At 34.9% G+C, this 26,309-nt stretch overlaps 3 protein-coding genes and 1 non-coding gene across 4 annotated transcripts; 2 read left to right on the top strand and 2 right to left on the bottom strand.

The window, feature by feature from the left end:
* Window positions 1-3,965: 3,965 nt before the first annotated feature.
* On the bottom strand, window positions 3,966-12,200 carry b4gat1 (beta-1,4-glucuronyltransferase 1). The gene is made up of 2 exons (XM_058783302.1): window positions 10,521-12,200; window positions 3,966-6,005 (listed from the first exon to the last, which is right to left on the bottom strand). Exons 1-2 carry the CDS (start codon window positions 11,622-11,624, stop codon window positions 5,814-5,816), a joined length of 1,296 nt encoding a protein of 431 aa, XP_058639285.1. The 5' UTR covers window positions 11,625-12,200; the 3' UTR covers window positions 3,966-5,813.
* trnas-gcu (transfer RNA serine (anticodon GCU)) lies at window positions 12,121-12,202 on the top strand. Its single transcript has one exon. It is a non-coding gene; the product is annotated as a tRNA-Ser (tRNA).
* A 1,269-nt stretch (window positions 12,203-13,471) lies between these two features.
* On the bottom strand, window positions 13,472-17,029 carry pfdn2 (prefoldin subunit 2). Its single transcript, XM_058783331.1, has 4 exons — window positions 16,871-17,029; window positions 14,966-15,054; window positions 14,318-14,441; window positions 13,472-14,238 (listed from the first exon to the last, which is right to left on the bottom strand). Exons 1-4 carry the CDS (start codon window positions 16,940-16,942, stop codon window positions 14,050-14,052), a joined length of 474 nt encoding a protein of 157 aa, XP_058639314.1. The 5' UTR covers window positions 16,943-17,029; the 3' UTR covers window positions 13,472-14,049.
* A 1,198-nt stretch (window positions 17,030-18,227) lies between these two features.
* nit1 (nitrilase 1) lies at window positions 18,228-26,138 on the top strand. Its single transcript, XM_058783316.1, is given in 7 exon segments — window positions 18,228-18,576; window positions 20,176-20,369; window positions 20,372-20,411; window positions 20,513-20,616; window positions 21,941-22,077; window positions 22,177-22,302; window positions 24,915-26,138. Coding segments are annotated over 7 exon segments (954 nt in total). The 5' UTR covers window positions 18,228-18,484; the 3' UTR covers window positions 25,176-26,138.
* Window positions 26,139-26,309: the final 171 nt, after the last annotated feature.

Raw genomic sequence — 26,309 nt, 5'->3', positions numbered from 1 at the left:
CCGTCACAATGAGTCCAAACAGCTGATAAAAACATCACAATAATCCACAAGTAATCCACACCACTCCAGTCCATCAGTTAATGTCTTATGAAGTGAAAAGCTGCGTGTTTGTGAGAAAAGAATCCATCATTAAGATGTTTTTACCTTCAAACTGTTGCATCTGTTTTGACATTATCTAAAACAACCAAAATAGCAGCTTTTTCAAGTTAAAGACTGTTAGCTGTATAAATTTCCCTATAGCTTTACTCTTGATAAAAAGGCTTTATACAGAATAGTTTCAATTTGATATGGAATAATACATTTTGGCATCCTGACAGTTACCATGGCAACTAATTTATTTCAAACAGTGTGAACATTCCAAATAGAATTTCTAAACTGTCTTGTAGGTATTTACGGCAATTCCAACATGACATGAAGGTGTTTGCGAAGTTCATAAATAGAATTGTAAACAACTAATGTAATCAGCAAAAACAGCTATTGTAATTTGTGAATGAAAAACTGTTATTCCCAGCTAACAAACATATGTTTTGCTACTGTTCCCAATAAGCTATTTCTAAATGTTCTCAAGGTTCAAAACATCCAGTTTATTAGGCTAAATGCTTTAAAAACTTTTTTTTTTTTTTATATAAATATGAACAGTAAAGGAACATGCCGTTTTATCATTTTTATCATTATGGTTATTGTTACTTTTGAATAATCTGTAACGTTCTGAAACAAGTAGTAGGCCTGACATTTAAAAAAGAATGTTAAATGAACATCCAACTACAATGTTTCAGAAAGAAAGAAAAAAATCCATGAACCATGTACAGTCATGGCCAAAAAATATCGGCACCCTTGCAATTCTGTCAGAAAATGCAACACTTCTCTCAGAAAATTGTTCCAATTGCAAATGTTTTGGTATTCACATGCTTATTGTTTTTGTTTGCGCTGCAACAACACAAAAAAAAAAAAAACAGAGAAGAAAAGTCAAACTTGATAAAATTTCAAAAACTCAAAAATGGACTGGACAAAATTATTGGCACCTTGTCAAAATTGTAAGAAATAATTGCTTTTCAAGCATGTTGATGCTCCTGTAATTTGTATTTAGACACTCCTGTGGCAAGTAACAGGTGTGGGCAATATAGTAATCACACTTGCAACCAGTTAAAATGGAGAAAAGTTGACTTTGTGTTGTGTGTCACACTGAGCATGGAGAAAAGAAAGAAGTGTAAAGAGTTGTCTGTGGATTTGAGAGAAAAAATCCATAGCACTGTACTCATTCATGGTTACAGGAAGCGATTGATTTCAGTTATTTTTTCCGAAGGGAGTGCTACCAAATATTAAGTTAAGGGTGCCAATAATTTTGTCCAGTGCATTTTTGGGGTTCTGTGTGGAGTTGTATCAGATTTGACTTTTCTTCTGTTTTTTTGTTTTGTTTTTTTGTGTGTGTGTGTTTTTCCAATGCAAACAAACAAAAAAATTAAAAATAAAAGTGTGAGTACCAAAACATTTGCAACTGCAACAGTTTTCTGAGAGAAGGGTTGCATTTTCTGTCAGAATTGCAAGGGTGCCGATATTTTCGGCCATGACTGTATAAATAATGTTCTTCTGCTAATGTTTTGAAAACATTAAATACCAGATAATTTAGAATGAACGTACCATACTCCTTACCTTTGTTAATAACTTTGAGAGCATTAGCCAAAGTTCTCAGAACGTTTTCTGTTAGCTGGGTTGTCAATAATATATTACACTACAAAACATTTTGCCTCTCCAGTTACGTTTGTGTCTTTACAATAAGTTAATTGATATATAGGCTATTGGATAATTAAGAATGGTGTCAAACTAATCGAAATGAATCGCATGCCATATGAAGAGCAGCAGTTTACTTCTGTGGTTGTTTAATCACGTTTAGCAGCAGATGTAAACTGAAATGAATGTTTGTTTGCGTTCTCCTCAGCATGGGGTTATTGAAGCGTGTAAACGTGTAGCCTAAATGCTGTTCTGCCAGATCAAGATCTGGTCCATCTAATCAGAGGTGAAGAGCAGCTAAACCTTATGACACACATACACACAGACACCAATTCACACGAACACAAGGTGGCACAGCAAACACGTGCCTCACTTTGGCGCAAATCAAACGGGTCCACCCGATTTTCTGCTCTCTAATCATAATTGTAAAATCGCGCGTTTTTTCCACACACACGATCATCTAGTTAAAGTTACCCAAAACTCTCCTAAGCAATCCTCTCAGCCTGTCAGAACGTCAAGAAATGTGTTGCAAGTGACCAATTGATTCCTGTATTATTTCCTTGGTCTTAAAATGTACAAAAAATAGTTGCTTTGTTACCCTGATAGCACACCTACATCTTGGAGACGTCTATTTGACGTCTGCATTTACATCTGCAAGATGTATTTTTTAGAGTGTTTGCTCATCTGCAATACGTCTATAGGACGTTTCCTTTTAGAAGTCAAATAGACGTCTAGATGTCTTTAAGATGTTTATGATTTAGAATGTATGTAAAACTGACTTTTGAAAGACGTCTGTCGACGTTTGGAGACAGCAGATGCTTTCCAGATCAAGAGATCTTTAACAGACATCTTGCAGACCTATGTGTGCTATCTGGGTATGAATTTGCTTTGCTAACACAAACACTAAAAGTTCACTTTCAGGACGGACTGACCCAGAAGCTGAAGAAAAAATAGCGGCTTAACCTGCTGTAATGTAAGTAGTTTCGGGTAAAACACTAACATAACACAGTTTTTTATTTTTAACATAACACAGGTGAGGCATGAAACAGCTGGAGGGACGGTTGTCTCCCGCCTCACACTTTACTCCCTCTACTGGTTCAGTTATAAAATGACACTCAGATGTTTATTAGTGTAGGCTTCAGACTAATAAACTCATATATTCCAATGTAATCCACCTTATTTTTAATGCAAGAGCGCGCGCGCGCGCGGCCATTTGTAACTTGAGTGTAGGACTTCCGGTGTCATTGTCTTCCAGGATTTACTGTTGCACAAAACAACTCGCTGTGCTTCAAACTGGTATTTCTTATCAAATTATATTGTCATATGAAGTCTTTATAACTGTTTAATGCATTGTCTTAATTATAAATAGGCTACATTGGTTTGTAGCACAAATAGTTTTCCTGTTTAGGCTGCTGCATTTTGTTGTTCTTTTAGCGTTAAATGAATCTTGCACAGTCTTGCAGATTCACAGAAAATAGCGAATTTCAACAACAACAACAAAAAAAGTTGGATAGAAAGGGGTCAAAGTGTAAAAATGTGAGTGAAAATTGCAACATTATTATTTTTTTTATTATTTTGCCTACTTTTGTGGCCTTGATCTATCTGTTCACATCCATTTTTTGCTTTAGCTCCCAGATTTTACATCAACACAGTATCAAAACTGTTATAAATAAACTTAAAATCAAACATTTATAAAACGTTAAAATAAGACCCAACAATACACAAAATAGCAGTTTAGTTTCTTAATGTCTCTCAGCTTGCATTCATTGTATTAAACAGTCCAGATTGTAGTTCTGTCTCACTTAATTTTGTCAATAATTTGTAAATGATGCATTTCCATGATCATCTAGTGAAATTACTGTACATCCAATTAAATTGTCTTTTTTTAGGCACAAATATATCTGTCACTTGGTAGAAACGACTGAAATTAAGACAGATGCCAATTAAATATCACATCTGTCTAATTTTGCTAGTTTCTACAGATGCATTTGCACCAAAATGCATTGAGTTTGACTGGATGCATCTTGACACCAACAAACAAAAACTATATACAGGTATATATAGGCTATATTAAGTGTTTTCTATCATCTGAACTTTGCACAGTTATGTTCTTAATTTCAATTTAGTTTTTCCTTGCCGTAAATCACTCTATAACAGACCTACAGTGTTATATTATCAGAAACATATAATGTGCAATAATTCATCTGCTATAGAAGTTAGACTGAAAAAGACCAACACAAATGTTGTAGATTTATTGTAAGATACAAAACAAACAAGTCAATATTAATAATAAAAGCAAAAGAACTTCATTCAACAATAACTAAAACAGTGTTAGTTTCATGTATAACCAAATAAGTACATGTCCACTTTATGTTACAATTTTATAAAACACTTTACAATCTTTTTTTTTGTTTTGTTTTGTTTCAGTATCACAACGAGGTTTCTGATTTGACAGTGTTTTTCCAGTGTCACAACATTCATGCTTCCATTACTACACAACACTATCAGGGTAATCGGAGTTAAATAACCAAAGTGTTGCTTTTATGACATAAAAAATAAATAAATAATTGGCAAAATAATAGTACAAATGTAAAACTAATGTAAAAATAAACTCTTTCAATATCAGGCAAGATTTTCACATCAGAAAAAAAAAAGAAGAAAAATACTATAAAGTAAAAGAAAATGGGTTGGATTTTCCCAAAACAAAGGACAATATATACGAGCCCCAGTCAGTGTTAAACACTACAAATCTGACATATACAGTATTGCCTGTTCAGTCTAATCATCTGCAGTCACTACAACTGTACATTCCTGCATTAATCTAGTGTTGCTTAATTGTCATCTACCCCTAATCCACAGTATAATTAAAACACTAATATGAGTTTCAGACGCCGCTCCCTGTGTGTGTGTGTAATATCATCAGGCTCTGTGAGCGTCTTTAGAGTTGTTATTAGCATAAAGGTGGCCTATCGACCTTAATATGTTAATAGCTTTACAACTAATCTCTGGGTCTTTACAAGACCTCGTCTCGTCAGTAACTCAAACACACGTCACAACATGAGATCGAGAACTGTATACGTACTCATCATTGTAATGTCATTAGCTATTGCATGTCATTTCTCAAATCGTTTCTCAGATTAAGGCAAGACACTACAGGCAATAACTGTTTTTTCATGCACTGGACAGTTTTGAAACAACATAACCTGTTTCAGACTAGTTGATTAATCTATTATTTTAATCTATTTGTGTCTGTAGATTTCAATTAAAATACTTGTTTTATAGGGTTTTATTTCTCTACTTCAGCAGCACTTACACCAAATCTTAAAATTTGAGGGTTTTTACAAAGAGGTTTGGTTATATATCACTTGCCTGACTTTATTCAACATTTTATTTCTAAACACATTTTTCTTAGTGATATAAAAAAGAAATCCAAATGCATCTGTGCAAACATTTGACTTTTATGTGTCAACAAAATGAAACAATTTTGAACCTGGCTTAATTCATGTTCAGATTTATGTTCTGGAAATGTATGCAAATTAGTGTATTAATTAGATATTGACATAATTTGCATATTTAGACATACCATTTTAGATAACTTGCTATACAAAAAAATGTTTCTTAATGTAATCAATCAACTAGAAAATTATAGCGATATATATTAGTTAATGTTTTGTACCCTATTCACCTGGGGTGCCTTGCCTTAAATTTGGGGAAGAAAGTGAAAAAAATGCATTGAAAACCTCAGAAAAGTAAGATGAAAAACAGCATAAAAAATCAAATAAATAAGTTAATTTTGAGACATTTTACCTTGCTCTCAAATTTCAAAGTAGTCACAAATGTACTGAAAACAAAAATGATAAATAAAAAGGACCATCTTTATTTAGTTTCTCTCTTTAAAGCGTGAAGGATCATGTCTTCAGCTTATTGATGAAAGAATGATCTCCTTTGACTGTAGAGTTTTTGATGTTTGAAATGAGATACAAACAGGTTCTTTGTTTCAGTTTTGTGCATCTGTGATTCTCAGATGAAGTCTGGAAGATGTTGGTTAGGATTAGACGTGATCTCTCTCATCGCCATCTGTTTTCTCAGCAGTGGCGAGGCGAGCTGGGATACTTGGCCTTCAGGCTCTCCTTGAAGCTGCGGAAGAGGATGCGGTTCTTGCGGTTCTCCTCGTCCTTTCTGCTGTGAAACTCTCCCTGGACCTTGAACCCTTTGTGCACCACAAACGCATTGCTCACCACAGAGAAGCGGTACCCGGAGATGTGAAGCTCACAGGCCTGAAGAGAAGAGAGAAATCAGTCAGCAGGTAAATTAATGAATAACAAAAATAAATTCATATTTTACACCACAAGAGGGCTCTCAGTTCACACCGGAACTCAGTCCACTTTCTATTTACACTATACAAAATATTAATTAGTATTATTGCAATATATATATATATATATATATATATATATATGCATTTACAAAAAAAAAAGCAACATTTTATAATTCATGTATTAAATACTTAACTTTGTTGGTGTAATTTTACAGCATACATATACATATATGTTTAGAATATTATATTAATATTAATTATTAGTTTTGGGGGTTAAAACAAACAAACTGCTACAATAATTAATATTAATTATATATTAATTATATTTGCCCACTTAAAAAAAGAAAAAAAGAAGGGTTTATCATTTTTATGGTAGGTTTAAATTAACTGATAGAGACAGAATATCAAACAAAAAATCCAGAAAAAGCAGCATACAAATGTAAAAAAAAAAAAGGTTTACATTTTAGTAAGTCAAATAAGTATTTGACCCCTTCGCAAAACATGACTTAGGCCTAGTACTTGGTGGCAAACCCTTGTTGGCAATCACAGAGGTCAGACGCTTCTTGTAGCTGGTCACCAGGTTTGCACACATCTCAGGAGGGATTTTGTCCCACTCCTCTTTGCAGATCCTCTCCAAGTCATTAAGGTTTCGAGGCTGACGTTTGGCAACTCCAACCTTCAGCTCCCTCCACAGATTTTCTATGGGATTGAGGTCTGGAGACTGGCTACGCCACTTCAAGACCTTAATGTGCTTCTTCTTGAGCCACTCTTTTGTTGCATTGGCCGTGTGTTTCGGGTCACTGTCATGCTGGAATACCCATCTTCAGTGTTCTGGCTGAGGTTCTCGTCCAAGATTTTACAAAACATGGCCCTGTCCATTTACCCCTCAATGTGGTAAAGTCGTCCTGTACCCTTAGCAGAAAAACACCCCCAAAGCATAATGTTTCCACCTCCATGTTCTTGGCATGATGATGTCCTTGGGGTCATAGGCAGCATTCCTCCTCCTCCAAACACGGCGAGTTGAGTTGATGCCAAAGAGCTGGATTTTCGTCTCATCTGACCACAACACTTTCACCCAAGCCTTCTTTGAATCATTCAGATGTTCATTGGCAAACTTCAGACGGCCTGTACATGTGACTTCTTGAGCAGAGGGACTTTGTGGGCGCTGCAGGATTTCAGTCCTTCACGGCGTAGTGTGTTACCAATGTTTTGCTTGGTGACTATGGTCCCAGCTGCTTTGTGATCATTAACAAGCTCCTCCCGTGTAGTTCTGGGCTGATCCCTCACCTTTATCATGATCATCCTTACCCCATGAGGCAAGATCTTGCATGGAGCTCCAGACCGAAGCCGACTGATGGTTGTTTTGTGTTTCTTCCATTTCTGAATAATCACACCAACAGTTGTCTCCTTCTCACCAAGCTTCTTGCTGATGGTTTTGTAGCCCATTCCAGCCTTGTGTAGATATACAATCTTTGGTCTTGCCCATGGTAGTGGAGAGGTTGGAATGGAAGATACAGATTCTATGGACAGGAGTCTTTTATACACACAGCGAGCTGAAATTAGGAGTATCTTCTTAAAGTGACAGGACTAATCTGTGTTCCACATGTGCACATAACCAATCTGTGGGAGCCAAAATTCCTGCTGGCTGGTAGGGGATCAAATACTTATTTGACTTACTAAAATGTAAATCTTTTTTTAACATTTGTATGCTGCTTTTTTCTGTATTTTGTGTTTGATATTCTGTCTCTATCAGTTAAAATAAACCTACCATAAAAATGATAAACCCTTCTTTTTTTTTTTTTTTAAGTGGGCAAACTTACAAAATCAGCAGGGGATCAAATAATTATTTTCCCCACTGTATGGTATTCTGGAAACATCATATAATATGTTTAGGATATTATATTAAATTATTGTAAAGTTATTATATATATATATATATATATATATATATATATATATACACAAACAATATTTTTAAAAAATATTATAGTTATATAATTTGATACTCTAAATATCATAATATTGCCTAATATTCCAAACACACACACGTGTGCATGCTGTGAAAATGTAAACATCTTTTTAAAATTATTATTATATTATTTTATGTATATTATTTTATTATGCATTATAATATATATATATGATTATATATTAATTGCTTGTTGGTTTTAATTGCTTCTATTGTCCTGTATTGTATGCATCTGCCAAATGACAATGTAAATATGAATATATAAACAATATAATGCATGTTTAAAATATTGTAGTATATTATTATATTTAGAATATCATAATATTATATTACAACATTAATTGTAAGAGTGTGTAAAAAAAAACAAAAAACAAAAACAAAATATATATATATATATATATATATAATTAATCGACTCACAATTTATGCATGTACAGTCATGGCCAAAAACGTCGGCACCCTTGGTAAATATGATCAAAGAAGGCTGTGAAAATTAATCTGCATTGTTAATCCTTTTGATCTTTTATTTAAAAAAAAATCACAAAAATCTAACCTTTCATTGGATAATAAGAATTTAAAATGGGGGGAAATATCATTATGAAATAAATGTTTTTCTCAAATACATGTTGGACACAATTATTGGCACCCCTAGAAATTCTTATGAGTAAAATTTATCTGAAGTATATTAACATTCATATTCACAATTTTGATCACTCCAGGGTGATTATGAACATGAAATTATCCAGCCATGGCTTCCTGTTTCACAGAAATATAAATAGGAGGGAAAACAAAGCCAAATTCCCTTAATCATCCATCACAATGAGAAAAACCAAAGAATATATTTCTGATGTGCAGCAAAAGATAATTGAGCTTCACAAATTAGTGAAGTGGCTTTAAGAAAAGAGCTAGAGCAGTGAAAATTCCCATTTCCACCATCAGGGCAATAATTAACAATTTCCAATCAACATAAAATGTTAGGAAACTGCCTGGAAGAGGACGTGTGTCTATATCGTCCTAATGCACGGTGAGGAGGAGAGTTTGAGTGGCTAAAGACTCTCCGAGGACCACAGCTGGAGAATTGCAGAAAATAGTTGAGTTTCTGGGTCAGAAAACCTTAAAATAATTTGTCAAACAGCACCTACATCAGCACATGTTGTTTGGGAGGGTTTCAAGAAAAATTCTCCTCGCTCATCCAAAAACAAACTCCAGCATATTCAGTTATCAGACACGACTGGAACTTCAAATGGGACTGGCTTCTATGGTCAGATGAAACTAAAAAATGAGCTTTTTAGCAGCAAACACTCAAGATGGGTTTGGTGAACACAGGGATAAAAAGTACCCATGTGTACAATGAAATATACTGCTGTATTTTTGATGTTGTGGGCCTATATTTCTGCTGGAGGTCCTGGACATCTTGTTTAGACACATGGCATCATGGATTCTATCAAATACCAACAGATAAAAAATCAATAAGTGACTGACTCTGTTAGAAATCTTATAATGGGCCATGTTTGGATCTTCCAACCGTACAATAATCCAAACACAAACCTCAAAAACAACACAAAAATGGGTCACTGAGCACAAAACCAAGCTTCTGCTGCCATTCCAGTCCTCTGACCTGAACCCTGTAGAAAATGAGTGGTGAACTGAAGAGAAGAAGCACCATCATGGAGCTGTGAATCTAAAGGGTCTGGAGTGATTCTGGATGAAGGAATGGTCTCTGATCTCTTGCAGGTGTCTCTAACCTCATCAGGCATTATAGGAGAACATTTAGAGCTGTTAAACTGGCAAATAGAGGTTTCAAAAAGTATTGAATAAAAGGGTGACATTAATTGTGGCCAATGCGTATTAGAGAAAAACATTTATTTCATAATGATATTTCCCTCAATTTTAAATTCTTATTATCCAATGAAAGGTTAGATTTTTGTGAATTTTTTAAATAAAAGATTAAAAGGATCAACAATACAGATTAATTTTCACAGCCTTCTTTGATCATATTTACCAAGGGTGACGATATTTTTGGCCATGACTGTATGTATGCAATAATATTATAATTAATATAAATACTAATAATACTAGTAATAAATCATGTTCATAAATTCAATTTTTTTTTTATTTAACATGAATTATATATATTACACATATATGTATGTGTGTATGAATGTGTATGTATGTGTGTGTGTGTTAACGAACAAGAAGGTAGCTAGTCTGACTGACACTGAGTCCAACTGAATTTGGATGACTTTTTGCATGATGCAACTTATAAAATAAAAAATGTTTTGCTAGACTTTTCCAGTCTGTATTGGACTGTGTGCGGCCTGCTACCTTCTTGTTCGTTTTCAAGTATTCCCTTGGCTCTACGCACCTGCAGTAAAAGGGTTTCTTTTTTCCTATTTGGAGCGCTAAAATCTTTCTTTAGTGTGTGTGTGTTTGTTTGTTTTGCATTTGGCGAATCGATTGGTCGCGTATACACTTCCTGCAGGGGTCCACCTCTCCGTCCCTCACCTGACTGATGCGGTTGAAGCCGTACTGCCTGAAGTTCTCGTCGTAGAGAGGAACCGTTCGAGCGCCGATGTAGAAAGGCTCCCACGGATCGGCCCAGTTTATAGTGTACGCCACTTCCAGTGGCCCTGAGCCCCTGCTGGCCAGATTGACCCACTGCGAGTAATTCGTAGGAGCCTGACAGCGAGGGCAAAGCTCATCGTAAAACGGCCGCACCTCACCCACTTGATAGAGCTGCACCAACTCCGGCTTCGTCTCGGGCATCTTACGAGTGTGTCTGATCTCGAACGCAGGAAGCACGAGGACTTCGTCCACAGCCGGTTCACGCCTCATTAGCATGGTCACGAATTGGTGGTGCAGATTGGCGCTGGGCATCATGTCGATATCGATGACCAGGATGTAAGCGGCATCTGTGCCGCTGCGAGCCACATTGCGAAGAAGGTTGTTGGGGTACGAGACATTGTTCCCAATCGCGTAGTTTTTATACTTGTCTCTGTGCGATTCAAGCTTGGCGAAAACGCCGGAGCAGCCCATCTCCTCCAGACCGGCGAAATGCTCTCGATCTTGCTCTGGGAAACTCGCCATTTCGCCCGAGTGGCAAACAAGATGGAAATCCACCAATGCTTGAACCTTCGGGCAAAACAGGCTGAGGGCGTAAACGAACGCCGTCGCGAACTTGACATCTTGACCGTTGGCGAATATCGCAACGGATAGCGGATTCTGCCAGCGATCCAGCAAAGAGCTTAAATGGTGAAGGTTGTTGATGGTCGTATGCGTGGCCAAAGCCAGGTGGTGCGATCTGGGATCCGCGCCTGGCTTCTGATTGGTCGAGAAGTCGCTTTTGATTAGGTTCTTATACACGCGGTACTGTCCACTCCCATCGAAGATCCCACCTGTGGATAAAGAGTATCTGAGATGTTCCCGTCTGGGGTTCTTCTCTCCTTGGTTTGCGGTCTTTTTGGAGCCAAAGAGCTCAGAATACTTGTAGCGCTGCTGTTTGCCGTGCAACTTTGAGAGGAAAGACAGATATAAAAGCTGCAACAGCGCAACGATGAGAAGGGCACTGAGTACCACCTTAAACACGGAGCATTTTTTAGAGAAATGCATTACAATTACTAGCACCTTTTGGTTAATGCTAATGAAATAAAGAGTGCTCACACAGATCAGCTAGGGTTAGCCAGCTATGCAGCCCTCATGCATGCAGCAGCCGACTCTGCATTGATTTGCATTGCAGCCAGATGTAGTGCGGGTCAGTTTAAAGGAGATTTGACTTGCATATTTGGATGCATGCATTGAAAAGACGCCTGTGAACAGCAGAAGAGAAACGCGTTCGTGAAGCGCGCACACACTGCGCATGGCGGCGCATGTTTGTTTACTGTTCCGGTTAACGTTACCGTAAACACCGTAAAATGGGCTCGGCTCACTACTTGTGCTCTGGCGTGCCTGTACGTGTCTGTTTCGACTCCATAAACACTTCCTGTTAGCAACAGCCAGAAGAAATACCAGTAAACACTTATTAGACATCAAAAAATAGATGTGTTGTGACCTAAAAGTGCATTTGTATGGAATCAAAAGGATCATGTACATGCACATGTGTGTATCAGACGAGGTGGCCGAGTGGTTAAGGCGATGGACTGCTAATCCATTGTGCTCTGCACGCGTGGGTTCGAATCCCATCCTCGTCGGAAATTATTTTTTAATTTATATTTTATCTTGGTTAAAATGACAGACCGGAAGTCCTGCAGTTTTGGTGTATTACGTGCTAAATGTGCTCAGTAAGCGCTAATCATCAAGTACAATGATGTTTTTGCACATGGTGCCATAGTAATGCTTAGGTTTAAAATTATAAAATATACAATAATATAATAAAAAATATTTTAAACATAATATTGTAATCGGTGATCTTGAGACGGCATTTTCGAGACTTTGCAGCCCCCTACAGTTAAGCGAGTGGAATTTCCTGTCGTAAAAGTCGACGTAATTACAGTAGATAGCTGTGCACGTGCGTTTGTTGCTGCCGTAAAGCAATCTGTCCTTTTCGCGGAATTTCATGCCCGCTCACCAAACTTGCATTTAAAAAACAAACAACAGCAACAAAAAACTTTTCACATAACTAATAGATACTTAACAATAATGGTAAACGTAATTGATAATAAAACATAAAAATAAATAAATTTAAAACAAATTGCACACACACAAAAAAAATAAGGAACTATTAGGGGTATTAAAATCAAATCTTCAACACTAATTCTGAAAAAGTCCTTAAGATGGATAAAAGTTCCTTATGCCTCCAATGCTATCAATATGTCTATCACTAATGATAGACTTTAAACTATTAAAAAAAATGGGTATCTTTTTTTTATCATTGTTTATGAATGTGATATTTACCTATATATTAGTAAACCCCAGAATAGAGGTTTGGGGCAGTGTGAGAAAAAAACTAAAGCTGTTTGACGTATTCGTCAGTGTATCATCAGAATGATTTTGAAACTTATAGTAAAAAAAAAAAAAACAACACAAAAAAACTTGCATACAGCTACTTTGAAGTAGTGTCATCCACATACCATGGTATATGCATATGGTAATTGTTCTGTATCATGGTATATATTGTAAAATATTCCATAAAAACTAGAGTTGTAAAATTATTGTCACACAGAAGTCGCTTTCAAAACAAAGAGAAATCATTTACAGTATAGGGCTGCATAATTTAGTAAAAAAGTACATTTTCTCACAGAATTTGAACTGTGATATAAACATTGTTTGAATAATAATAGCAAAATTATTTTTATATTTTTTGAAAATCTATAAAACATGAAGACAAATATATTACTATTGTACAAATATACTGTATTGTACTATTTACACTAAATTATTAACTAAATTAGCAACACATGCTTTTTAAAAATTTTTGCTCCAATTTATTGACAAACAAAACACGCAACGCTGTGAACAGATCTTGCTGAATTATGTATTTTTAATTCAATAACCAAAACAACCACAAAAACAAAACAAACATAAAAAGGCGTCGTCCACAGGCGTACAGTCGTGACACGATAAACAATGGATTCGAGCTGCGGTCAACAGTCAGAGGTCCAGGGTACGAGACAGTCGCTGGCCGTCGTTTCACTCTGCACCAAATATTACTAAATATTACGTCTTCCCAAAGCAGAAGAAAGTGAAAGTCAAGCCTCAAAACCATTTTGAACATGGTGAATTCATGCAGTCCATTTAGACATGAAATGAAACAGGTTTTATTTGTAATAAACGGGACTGAAAAGTAAATAATGAAAAACAATTTAGCCGCAGCATCCTCGTTGTGAACGGCCGTAAATGTTCGGATAGGAAAGGTGTTGTTGTGAGTGTTGTGTTTTAATATTACCAATGTACAAAACATGCATGAAAACCGAGACTTTCACTCTCTTTCGTGTTTTATAACTGGCATCTGTAAGACTAAATAGAAACATGCCAACTCAGTCTCTCCGCAAATATTAAAGCGCCAACGATTTCTAACCAGCGTTTACAGAAAAATCCACTAGGAGACGAGCACTCCGGCGCCTCCTTTAGAGCCTCCTCCTTCACTCTCTTTGGCTTGACTGGCGTCGGCTTTGCCCTGTTTGTCATCCTCTCCGACTAATCTGATGTTGTAGCGTTCACGGTACTCCGTCAGCTCCCGCCCTTTCGCCTGCATCTGTGTGTTAACGGACTCCACGATCTTCGTAATCTGATCGGAAGGAGAGAAGCGTTAATAATGCATCGTTTAAGACGGCCAAAGGTTTGTGAATCCAGCAGCAGATTTGTACCTGTTCTTTATTGTTTTCTAATGCAGGCAGGACTTCTTTGACCGTCCTCTCCACAAGCACACCGCCCACTAAACGAAAGCACTTCCGCGACGGATCGACTTCCTTTAGCGTGTCAATGACAAGGCTGTGGAGAGGAAGTGATGAGCATTAGAACAAGAGTGCATGTGTTTGCACTGCCTTTCAAACAACCACTCCAGTCCAGCAATTAACATCTTGTGAAGTGAAAAGCTGTGTGTTTGTAAGAAACAAATCCATCATTGAGACATGTTTAACTAGAATACAAGCCCTAAATCCTTAACATTGATTCTCCTGTGAAAAAGTCTGAATCAGCAGAGAAATATGCACGGATTACAAGTGAAAACCAGTCCAAAACAGCTCTAACAAATATGTGGGTGGATTTTGATGTGAGAGACAACAGGAGATGGGACTTTTTTACCGGAGGAATTGTTATTATGGATTCATATGACTGGAAGTGACAGTTTAAAGCAGTTTAAGTTAAAATGTGAAGAATTTGTTTCTTACAAACACGCAGCTTTTCGCTTCACAAGACGTTAACTGATGGACTGCAGCGGTGTGGATTATCGTGATGTTTTTATCAGCTGAGGATCCATGTGGGAAGGGAAGGGAAGTCAGTTTTATTAAACACACCTGTGTTCGTTGATCTCCATCTCAAACTCTGCAGCTTTGGAGGCCATACTGCGCTGCTCCTGTCGCATCCTCTGGAAAGTAGCCACCACCTGATTCAAACAAACACAAGCACACATATTAATAACACACATATTAATAAGGTAGTAAATTGTAAAAAATTAAATAATAATAATAGTAAGATCGTTAGATTCAAATATACAGGTGCATTTAGAAAAAACGTTTTCTGTCCCCTTTATGACTTGGGGAGGGGGGAAGCTTGCTAAAATTATTTTTATGAGGTAATTATTATATGGTCTCTTGTTAATGATTTAGTTTCCTAAATGTTAAGAGCACTAAAATGTACTTTTTTTCACATTATTATTTTAACTTTTGGACTTTCATGTAATAAATATTTATATTTATTACAAACTATATTTACAATTTATATTTATTAAATAATTAAAATGATTAAAGTTACAATGTAATCAAATTATTAAAATTTTAAAATATAAATTTAAATAAATATATGTGAGATAACATTAATATTTCATAATAGTTTATATTATATGTGACCCTGGAGCACAAAACCAGTCTTAAGTCGCTGGGGTATATTAGTAGCAATAGCCAAAAATACATTGTATGGGTCAAAATTATTGATTTTATGCCAAAAATCATTAGGATATTAAATAAAGATCATGTTCAATGAAGATATTTTGTAAATTTCTTACCGTAAATACATCAAAACTTAATTTTTGATTAGTAATATGCATTGCTAAGAACTTCATTTGGACAACTTTAAAGGCGATTTTCTCAATATTTTGATTTTTTTTGCACCCTCAGATTCCAGATATTCAAATAGTTGTCTCTCGGCCAAATATTGTCCGATCCTAACAAACCAAACATCAATGGAAAGCTTATTTATTCAGCTTTCAGATGATGTATAAATCTCAATTTCGAAAAATTGACTGGTTTTGTGGTCCAGGGTCACAAAACCAGTCTTAAGTCGCTGGGGTATATTAGTAGCAATAGCCAAAAATACATTGTATGGGTCAAAATGATCAATTTTTATTTTATGCCAAAAATCATTAGGACATTAAGTAAAGATCATGTTCCATTAAGATATTTAGTTAATTTCCTATCATAAATATATCAAAACTTAATTTTTGATCAGTAATATGCATTGCTGAGAACTTCATTTGGACAACTTTAAAGGCAATTTTCTCAATATTTTGATTTTTTTGCACCCTCAGATTCCAGACATTCATATAGTTGTATCTCAGTCAAATATTGTCTGATCCTAACAAACCATACATCAGCTGAAAGCTTATTTATTCAACTTTCAGATGATGTAGAAATCTCAATTTCGAAAAATCGACACTTATGACTGGTTTTGTGGTCCAGGGTCACATATGTATATACAAATTACGCACATTATGAAACCTGTTAAACACGTAAAATCTATGTTAGACCAAGGAATGCCTTTAATTGACGGGACTTCTGTCGTGTAAGTGTTGTATGACAGGAATAGTGACAGATTCCTTATAGAGACAGGAGGGCATGTGCTAGTTTAATGGGTGGAGACATTCAACCTAACGTCAAATACCCAGATTATATAGATTTATAAAAATTACAGTATCTTTTATGTCTCGTGCGCTGATCTGGGGTTTGCATTGCATTGGCGACTATAAACTAGCTCGCGCGCGTCTCAGTCTGAACCGAAAACAATACACACATTACACACCCAATCTACATGCTTCACAGCCCGTCTACAACGCGAGCGAGCCGACAAAACCTGAACGCATCCATTTGAATGCACTGAGGGGCGTCGGGCGCTCGCGGCTTTGTTGTTTACAGGAGACGCGTTACTCGCTCGCGGCGCAGATAAAGCATTCACGCGCTACTGTAATAAACCCGACGCGTCGTTACCTGCTCGGCAGACGGAGCGGACTGCTTTCCGCCGCTTTTACCGCTCGTGCTGTTGCTGCTGTTCGCCGCCATGATGAACTGCACACAGCACCGCAGTCAGGACCCCCAACGGTCACATGAAGGGCTGACCGCGAACACTCCTGACTGAAATTACCGCTCTCTTAGAACAAAGGGTATAAGTTATTTTCTTAGAATAGAAAGCGCAGTACGATTTTTTTTTAAACCACACATAAAATGCCAATTTCTAATATTGGTTTCCTATTTTAATACTATTTAAAATCTGAATTTTCAGCATCAGTCTTCAGTGTCACATGATCCTTCAGAAATCATTCTGATATGCTGATTTATTATGAGTGTTGAAACTGTTGTGCTGCTTCGTATTGTTTTTTTTGGAACATGTGATACTTTTTTTCTTTGATTCTTTGATGAATACAAAGTTAAAAAGAGCAACATTTGTTCAAAATAGAAATCTTTTTTCTAACAATATAAGTCTTTACTATGTCTTTTTATTCATTTAACACATCCCTCCTGAATAAAAGTATTAATTTCTTTAAAAAAAAGAAAGAAAGAAAGATAGAAAAAATGTACTGACCCCAAACTTTTGAATAGCATTGTGTATTGTAACACAAAATTTATTTTTTAAATAAAAGCTGTTTTTTTTACTTTTTATTAATCAGAGAATCCTAATATATATATATATATATATATATATATATATACCCAAAAATATAAAGCTGTTTCCAACATTGATAATAAATCAGCATATTAGACTGATTTCTGAAGGATCATGTGACACTGAAGACTGGAATAATGATGCTGAAAATTCAGCGCTGCGTCGCAGAAATTAATTCTATTTTAAAGTATATTAAAATAGAAAACTGTTATTTTAAATTGTAATAATATTTAACAAAATAACATTTTTTTCTGTATTTTTGATCAAATACATGCAGCCTTGATGAGCAGAAGAAACCGCTTTAAAAAACATTAGAAATCTTACTGATCCCAAACTTTTGAGCGGCAGTGTATATATATATATATATATATATATATATATATGGAAATCTAATTTTAAAGTAAATATATAAAAATGCTTATTTTTTAGTGATCACACAACGACTCTCATGTGATTGGTCCTTCCTGCTCTGCGCTGAGAAAAGTAACAGGTAACACGTGACAGCGCTGTCTCTGCGCTGTTTCTGAAATTATAATAATTAAACATGAGTAATAATGCTGGTAAATATATAATGATACTGATACTGGTGATAAACAATTTAATGAAAATGCAAGGTACGTAAATATAAGAATTATTACTTAGGTTCAAAGTACTGTCCAATCAGAGGCAGCGACCTGGCGTCTAAGCCCCGCCCACTCTGAACTTCTGTCTCGTGCTAATCGACCTTTTAGTTTGGATTGCACGCGTATTTTAGTCAAACATAAACTGTAATCTGTGACAAAATGACAAGGTTGTTCTTTAATTCACATTCGTATTCTGCGAACAGAGCCAGTTCTGTCGTGCGTGTTTAATATGTCAGCCGTAGGGTCAGTTACTGCTTTAGCAGTGGGTGAAATGAGCTCAAAGTGCAAGCTGTGATTCATCAGAGAGTCCTTCAGTCAATGCGTCTGTTTGCCGCACTGATACCGAGCAGGCCTTCTCTCGCAGCGGCTCTGTGTGCTCTGAGATCGAGGGCAGAGCGAGCACACACCAGGTGAGTGCTTCTGCTTTAGTTTGGTTTGATTTGATTGCTTGTGCAGTGCAACGCTCCTCATGTCCTTGCATTTTAATATCAGATCCTCTTTGATGATTTGTGAATGTGCATGAGGTTCTGATGAGAGAGGTGTTAATCAATATATGCAATTACTGCATTTGTTGTAATTGCATTATAAACAGACAGCTATAACTAGCCTGCAGTTCTCATTAATGTCCGCTTGGAGGCGCAACAGTGGCAGTCTAACCAGTGTAGATATAGAAATAATGCATTTATTACTAATGCAAGTATTACTCATTTACACACTTGTGAGCTCTTATTTTCTTTAATGAAATGCAATAACTATGTTTAGTTTATTTTGTGTTTTTCAAATTTTATTCAAACTTATGCAATTTTTATATTTGTTTTCATGGAACTATACAATAATTCACATCTAAATTGTGCTTTATGAATAAATAGAAATATATCATCAAAATATTGATACAAAAATGAATGCATTAAACTTTAACAATTGAATTAATGTTTTAAAACGCAATTTTACAAAAAAGTCCTTTTATTTTTTGGTGCTGCACGATAGAGGTTTACTGTTTAAATTAAAAATATACATTTTTTAAAAATCACTCAATTTCCATTTTCAAAGCTTTAGATTATTGAATACTTTTAATAAACAAATCATATTTAATATATATTATTACTTTGAGATGTACGTTCTACTCTACAATAGTAATATATTTGTCAATTTCTTTGTTAAACCAAACTTTTATTTTGGCGGGTTGTAGATAAGACCTTTGAGTTTCTGTGTGTTTTAATAAATTGTATTATTAATTATTAATTATTACTAAGTTGAGAAGTACATTCTACTGTATAATTGTAATATATTGCTGACGATTTTATATATATATATATATATATATATATATATATATATATATATATATATATTAGTGCTGTCAAACAATTAATTGCGATTAATCGCATCCAAAATAAATGTTTTTGTTTACATAATGTATGTGTGTGTACTGTGTATATTTATAATGTGTATATATATATATATATATATATATATATATATATATATATATATATATATATATATATATATACACACACACATACATGTATACATTTCAGAAAAATGTGTTATGTTCATATATTAAATATATTTATATATAATATAAATTATATAAATATAAACATGTAAATACATGTAAATATTTTCAAAATATATACTGTATGTGTGTATTTATATATATACATAATAAATATACATAGAACACACATTATATAAACGAAAACCTTTATTTTGGATGCGATTAATTGTGATTAATCGTTTGACAGCACTAATAAATAAATAAATATATTGGTGGGTTGTACTGAAGACCTTTGAGTTTCTGTGTGTTTTAATAAATTGTATTATTTTTTTGAGATGTACAGTATTTTTATGATATTTCTGTTGTAATAAAACTGTTAAATTGAACTTGTGTTTTAGCGGGTTGTAGTTCTGTGTGTCTCTGAGATGTTTTTCTCAGATGAAATGCAGCTCAGATCGGCTCTGGAGATGGTACTAGAAACAGGCACGTTCTTCATTTGTTTTGACAGGATGTCATCGTCGTCATCACTTCCTGTGGCGGCCGTTTGTCAGATGACCGCCACCCCTGACAAAGAGGCCAACTTCAGCGCAGGCTCGCGATTGGTGGAGCAGGCCAAAGAGGGCGGGGCCTGTATGGTGTTCCTGCCGGAGGGCTTGGATTACATCGGCTCGAGCCGCGACGAGACGCTGCATCTGTCTGAGAGTCTGGAGGTGACATTATCAGCCGCTACGCTCACCTGGCCAGGTACGACACACACACACACACACACACACACACACACACACAGCACTGATGCAGACGACTGACCAGATCTGACTCTGAGGAGCTCTTTGTGTGTGTTGAAGGAAGCTGGACGTGTGGCTGTCTCTGGGGGGATTTCACGAGAGAGGACACGACTGGGAAACAGACCGCCGCATTTATAACAGCCATGTCATCATTAACGGACAAGGTACATATAGTCTAGTCTGTCCTAGGCATAGTTCTCCACAAAATCAAAGAAAAAAATATGAGACATTATATTTTGTGAAAAAGAAAAAGGTTATACTTTATTTTAAGGTGTCTTTGTTACAGTGTAATTATACATCTATGGACTGAGTAATATTAAATAACTACATTACAATACTACTATATGGTTGGGGGTTAGGATTAGGGTTACTTTGCATGTAATTATGCATAATTTAGTGTTATTATAATAATAAGTACATGTAACAAGGACACCTTAAAATAAAGTGTTACCAAGAAAAATTATAAGTTTATTTTAGGGTCATTTTTGCGCTGTACATTGCACATGTGAGGTTTTTTTTTGTAATTTTCTGGAGATTAATGAGGTGACTTATTACTGTGATGCATATGTTTTTAATATTTAATTATTAACTCATTAGAAAATATCTAATATTAATGTAATACTTTATTTACATATATGAAATATTTACACTTTGATATTTTAATATTTATAAAACTATTATAATACAATGATTTTTTTTAAAACAATTTACGTTGAAATGTACACTATTTGTCTGGAAATATTGTAAAACAATTATTAAAATAATAAAATCAGTATAAAGTAAAAGAAAATGCTACAATGTTTAAATACAGAAAATACAAAAAAAAATTCTACAGTGTCATTTAAACTAATTTAAGTTATATTTTATGTTTTTGGCATTACAGTGATGGTTTTTTTATTTTATGTACATATATTTTTTTTTCCATATTTTTAAAATCAATTTTTCATATTTAAAAAAATACAGCAATTCTAATTTAAGCTTTTAAGTTATTTAATTGTCAGGAAAATATTGTCACAAGGAAAAATTGTTCTCACATAAGCTTTTTATTTTTGTAATTCTCGGGTGATTTAGATTATTAATTACTATGATACATATGTTTTTTGTTTTATATTTAAAAAATACTATAATACGTTGATAAAAAAAAATAAAAAAAAGTGTAAATTAAAGGCAGAACATACTGTCATGTTTAAATACAGAAAATACTCATTTGTGATATTTATGGTATTTAATTTTGATGTTTCAATAATTATTTATTTATATTTTGATTTGATTTTATCAGCATCAATAGCTGTTTTCATTTGTTAGATCACATTTTTTAGATGTTTAAATACGTTTAATTGTCATGAAAATATTGTCACAATGCAAAAAAAAAAAAAAAAGGAATGAATTTTTTGTGGAATGTGTTGACGGTGTTCTGTCACAGTCAGCAGAAGTGTGTGTAATGTGTTGTGTGTGTGTGTGTGTGTGTGTGTGTGTGTGTGTGTTCAGGCGAGCTGGTGTCTGTGTACAGGAAAGCTCATTTGTTTGATGTGGAGTTGACGAGTAAAGGAGTGTCTCTGAAGGAAAGTGCTTTCACCATTCCCGGACCTCGACTGGTGCCTCCCGTCCAGACGCCCATCGGAAAGGTACTTCAGCCCAAAACGACAGACACAAGCAGCCATACAGCGCTCAGTCTTCATATGAAGGTGTATTGTAATGCCGTGATGGTGTTGTGTTGATTGCAGGTTGGTCTTGGCGTCTGCTATGATCTGCGTTTTCCTGAGCTGTCCTCAGCGCTGCAGAGACACGGAGCAGAGATCCTCACTTACCCATCAGCCTTCACCGTGGCCACAGGAACAGCTCACTGGGAGGTCAGGATATCTTATGGGTCAATAACACAGCCCCGCTGGTTAACACAAAGATTGCAGATTTCGCAAAAAAAATAATTTTCATTATTTTCAGGTGTTATTAAGGGGATTTTATTTTAAAAATACTGTAATGCAATTTTTTTTATTATTGAAATGAGCACAAATTAAAGACTACAAATACTAAATACTACAAATATTAAATGCTATAATGTACAGAAGATACTACAATGATATTTAAATAATAATTTAAATAATATATTATAATTGTTCTGCATTACAGTAATGAGGATTTCCATATCAGCATCAGTAGCTATTTCCATGGCAAGATCAAATTGTTTTAAAACAAAATACATAAATTTGGATGTTTGAATATATTACATTTTCATGAAAATGTTGTCACAATGTCACAGGCTTCTTTTTCTTTATGCTAAATGTAATTTTATTTATTTATAAAATGTCATTTATTATTTTATCAGCTTTAATGCACTTTTCAGAATATCAGAAGCGGTAAAAGATCAAAAGATTTGGTTTTTAATGTCAAAAAGAAGTTTTTATAATATTTAATTTTAACTTGTCTGCAAAGGAGTGGTAAAAATACTGATGCTCTTTGGATGCAGTGAAACAGCCACAGACGAAGCAGAAAACATCCGGCTCACGTTTGCACTTTCTTCTGTCACTGGCCATAATTGTAATTATGTAAAATAATGTCAAACATGTGAAAATGGGCTGAGAGTTGAACAAATCAGCGTATTTTGGCTCAGAGGAAGACGGGAGCTGTGTCTTTGTGGCAGTTGTTCTGGTGTTTATGGATAATCCAAGACACAAATGCTCGTCAAAAACAAAAATCCTACAAAATGCACATCATATTTCATGAGAAAGTGTGACGTGCTCGAGCAGAACAGACACTATTTTTGGACTCAACACCCTGAAATTAGTCAGAAACAAGTATTGGATTTCATTCATTCAAATACGATGCAGGATGCTGTTATGAAATAAACTCTGATTCTGATATTCCCGTTGAAAAAAACGATTCAACTCTGTGAAGAGTAAAATCGGATGAGATGCCAAGCAAATCACGATACAATTGGAGCAGGAGTTAATATGAATGTACCTCTGAGAGGAACTGACGTCTTTTCTTGCCTCTGAAGGATGCGTATTAAAGTAGTGTTCGCAAGCGCAGCTCTGCTTCGTTTACAGCGCTAACCAGTGTTACCAACTCATTTTCAGGGGAAGTTGCTAAAGGAAGGTCGGTTTGTTGCTAAAGTTGCTTAATGACTTTGTAATTACGACGGAAAATTGTGCCACTACATCAAGTCTCGGCAAAAAATATATTTTATATATGTTAATTTAGATTTGTTTGTAAAATAATATAACTGTATTTTTAAATATAACATTGAATTGAGCACTCACACATTTTTGAACAATTACAATTTAATTAATTTTTTTTTTTTTATTTATTAGCTGGTAAACTAGTAAAACTACACATTCTGAACAGTTATAGTTTTAAGCAGTGTATTAGCAGTTAGTTAGTCTGCTACACTCTAAGAAAAGTCTGTAAAAATAGGGCACAATCTATATGTTAATATTATTTTCCCTATTGATTTTTCACAGGTTTTTAACAGCATTTTAAATTACGTATTGTATTTTGTGTTTTCAGGTTACAGGATTACAATGGATAGTTGATAATTGATAATGGATGATGCATAATGTCCTGGAAAATTACTAGTACTTTTCCTTTTTTTTTTATATATATATATTTTTCTTACAGTGTCAACAATTGCAGGTACAAGCTAACAGCAAGGTGTACCATGAACAATTATTAAATTATTATTATTGTTATTATTAAATTGAACAATTGCAAATAGCAGCTAACTTAAGTCATGTGATGTGTGTGCTGCTAGGCATCTTTGGTTTCCTCTTTTTGTGTAATTTAGATGGAAAATGTGTGCCTTTTTATCGTTTGAGTCAATTATCAAAAGTTGCTAAAAGTTGCCAAATTGTAAAAAATAGCTAAATTTGTTGCTAGGTGCTTTTGGAAGAAAAAGTTGCTAGGGTAGTCTGAAAAGTTAATAAATTTAGCAACAAAATTGCTAAGTTGGCAACACTGGCTGGTAACCCAGGAAACACTGTATCATTGCTGTTCATAGCGCCACCTGCTGGCAGAGAGTGAATCTGCGTCTGAGAGTGAATATGTTTTATGCATAGTTTCACAAAACTAAAGTCAGACCATTCTGTTTTTGCTTCAAATTTCGAAATGATACAATCTAATTTAGATTAAAAACTGCTCATGTTGCATGTATGCAGCATCTTTGTTTGAATCATGATTCAAATGCAGTGGTTGCCTCTCATTTTAAAAGGAAAGGGCACAAACAAAGCCTTAGTTTTATATGTATTTATTTCTTTTATTTGTGTAACTTATTTGATTTGGGTTTGTTTTGAAATTTCAGTTTAGTTTTGTTATATTTCAATTTCACAAAAAAACATGCAGCAATAGCCTAATAAAAGGACACCTTTACATTTACTGTATAATGTCTTCAATCTCTTTTTTTAATTGTGAGAAAATGTAATCGTGAGTTGAGTGAATCGTGCTGATATGAAGTGTGTTCCTCGGACAGGTTCTCCTGCGGGCGCGGGCCATCGAGACGCAGTGTTTTGTTCTGGCGGCGGCGCAGGTCGGAGCTCATCACGCGAAGCGGACGTCGTTCGGACACGCGCTGGCCGTGGACCCGTGGGGTGAAGTGATCGGGGACTGTGGCGGCTCAGACGCGGGTTTAACGCTGGTGCAGATCGACCTGCAGAGACTACGGGACGTCCGGAGGGACATGCCTGTGCAGCGGCATCGCAGAGACGACCGCTTCTACTGCAGCCTGGACTGAGCTCCCTCTTTTTATTATAAAAGGAACAATGAACATTAAAGGGTTAGTTCAGAAAATACTTTGAACAGACAGAAAACAATATATTTTCAAAAATTTTCGGGGAATAGAATGTTGTATATAATCAAGCAAATTATAAATCAATAAATCCCTCTGTAAAAACCTTCAGGGTACAGACAGGAATACAAATGTGAAGTTTGGTGTGTGTAAGTGCTGCTGAAGTGGAGAAGTGGAGGAGAAAAAAACTCATTTTGAGAAAACGCCTTTAAAAATATGTATTGTAATTGAAGTCTATTGACACAAATAGATAAAGTGTTATAAAAGAAGCACTTAGCAGTGTCTTTTGGATGATTTCTTTCCACTAAAACACTTGACAGGTGCATGAAAAACTGCCTGCAGTGTCTCCCCTTAATTAACATGAGCCACAAATACATGAAGAACAAACATAAAAGACTTTACATATAAAAACCAGAAGCAAGCAAGAAACCACTACTTCAAATTAAGAAGTAACCACCCTTTTATCGATGATGATTACAACACATTTATAAATATAATATATTTTCTGTGTTAGAAACAATATGTAATGATGCCTTCTGTGCATTTAATGCATGACTCTGAACTGCTTCTTAATAAATTTGACCCAAGTTGGATCAGAAATGTCAAGCGTTTCTTTAGTTGTAGTTAGACACAGACAGTCTTGGATAACCGACTCTGAAAGGCAGGATTGTTTTATGAGCAGCGACACCTGGAACAAACATTTAATGATGTTTGTGTCTCATGCCTTCGTCGGTAAGTTTTCAGAGACAAATAACTCGAAAACTAACTTTAAGCAATGAATACAGGACTAGATGAACTTGAAATCCTGATGTTGAAACTACCCCTTTGCTTTTTAAAGCTCATTTCTGTATTATTATTATAGTATATTTAAATTTTTTACCTTTATTAAAATGCATCATTCTTATTATATTATTCTTCATCTTTATTGCGCCACAATTTGTTTTATTATGTAATTATAATTTTATGTTATAGAAATTCAGTATTTATTATTTTGTTAAATTATTTCTATATTATAATGTTACAATATATTATCAAATTGATGTTATGTTTTATTATTTTATCAATATTCTTATTAAATAC

This window comes from Onychostoma macrolepis, chromosome 07 (genome assembly GCF_012432095.1).
Source record: "Onychostoma macrolepis isolate SWU-2019 chromosome 07, ASM1243209v1, whole genome shotgun sequence".
In the NCBI taxonomy this organism is placed as follows: domain Eukaryota; kingdom Metazoa; phylum Chordata; class Actinopteri; order Cypriniformes; family Cyprinidae; genus Onychostoma; species Onychostoma macrolepis.
Note: the sequence above shows the minus strand (reverse complement) of the source record. Positions and strands in the feature narration are given on the sequence as shown.

Excerpts from the sequence above, each read along its gene's own strand:
- b4gat1 (XM_058783302.1), bottom strand. The coding sequence starts at position 11,624 with ATGCATTTCTCTAAAAAATGCTCCGTGTTTAAGGTGGTACTCAGTGCC. Across the intron at positions 6,006-10,520 it reads GCTTCAACCGCATCAGTCAG|GCCTGTGAGCTTCACATCTC; the intron begins GTGAGGGACGGA and ends TCTTCTCTTCAG.
- pfdn2 (XM_058783331.1), bottom strand. The coding sequence starts at position 16,942 with ATGGCGGCGAACAGCAGCAACAGCACGAGCGGTAAAAGCGGCGGAAAG. Across the intron at positions 14,442-14,965 it reads ATGGAGATCAACGAACACAG|CCTTGTCATTGACACGCTAA; the intron begins GTGTGTTTAATA and ends TCCTCTCCACAG. Across the intron at positions 14,239-14,317 it reads TAGAAAACAATAAAGAACAG|ATTACGAAGATCGTGGAGTC; the intron begins GTACAAATCTGC and ends CCTTCCGATCAG.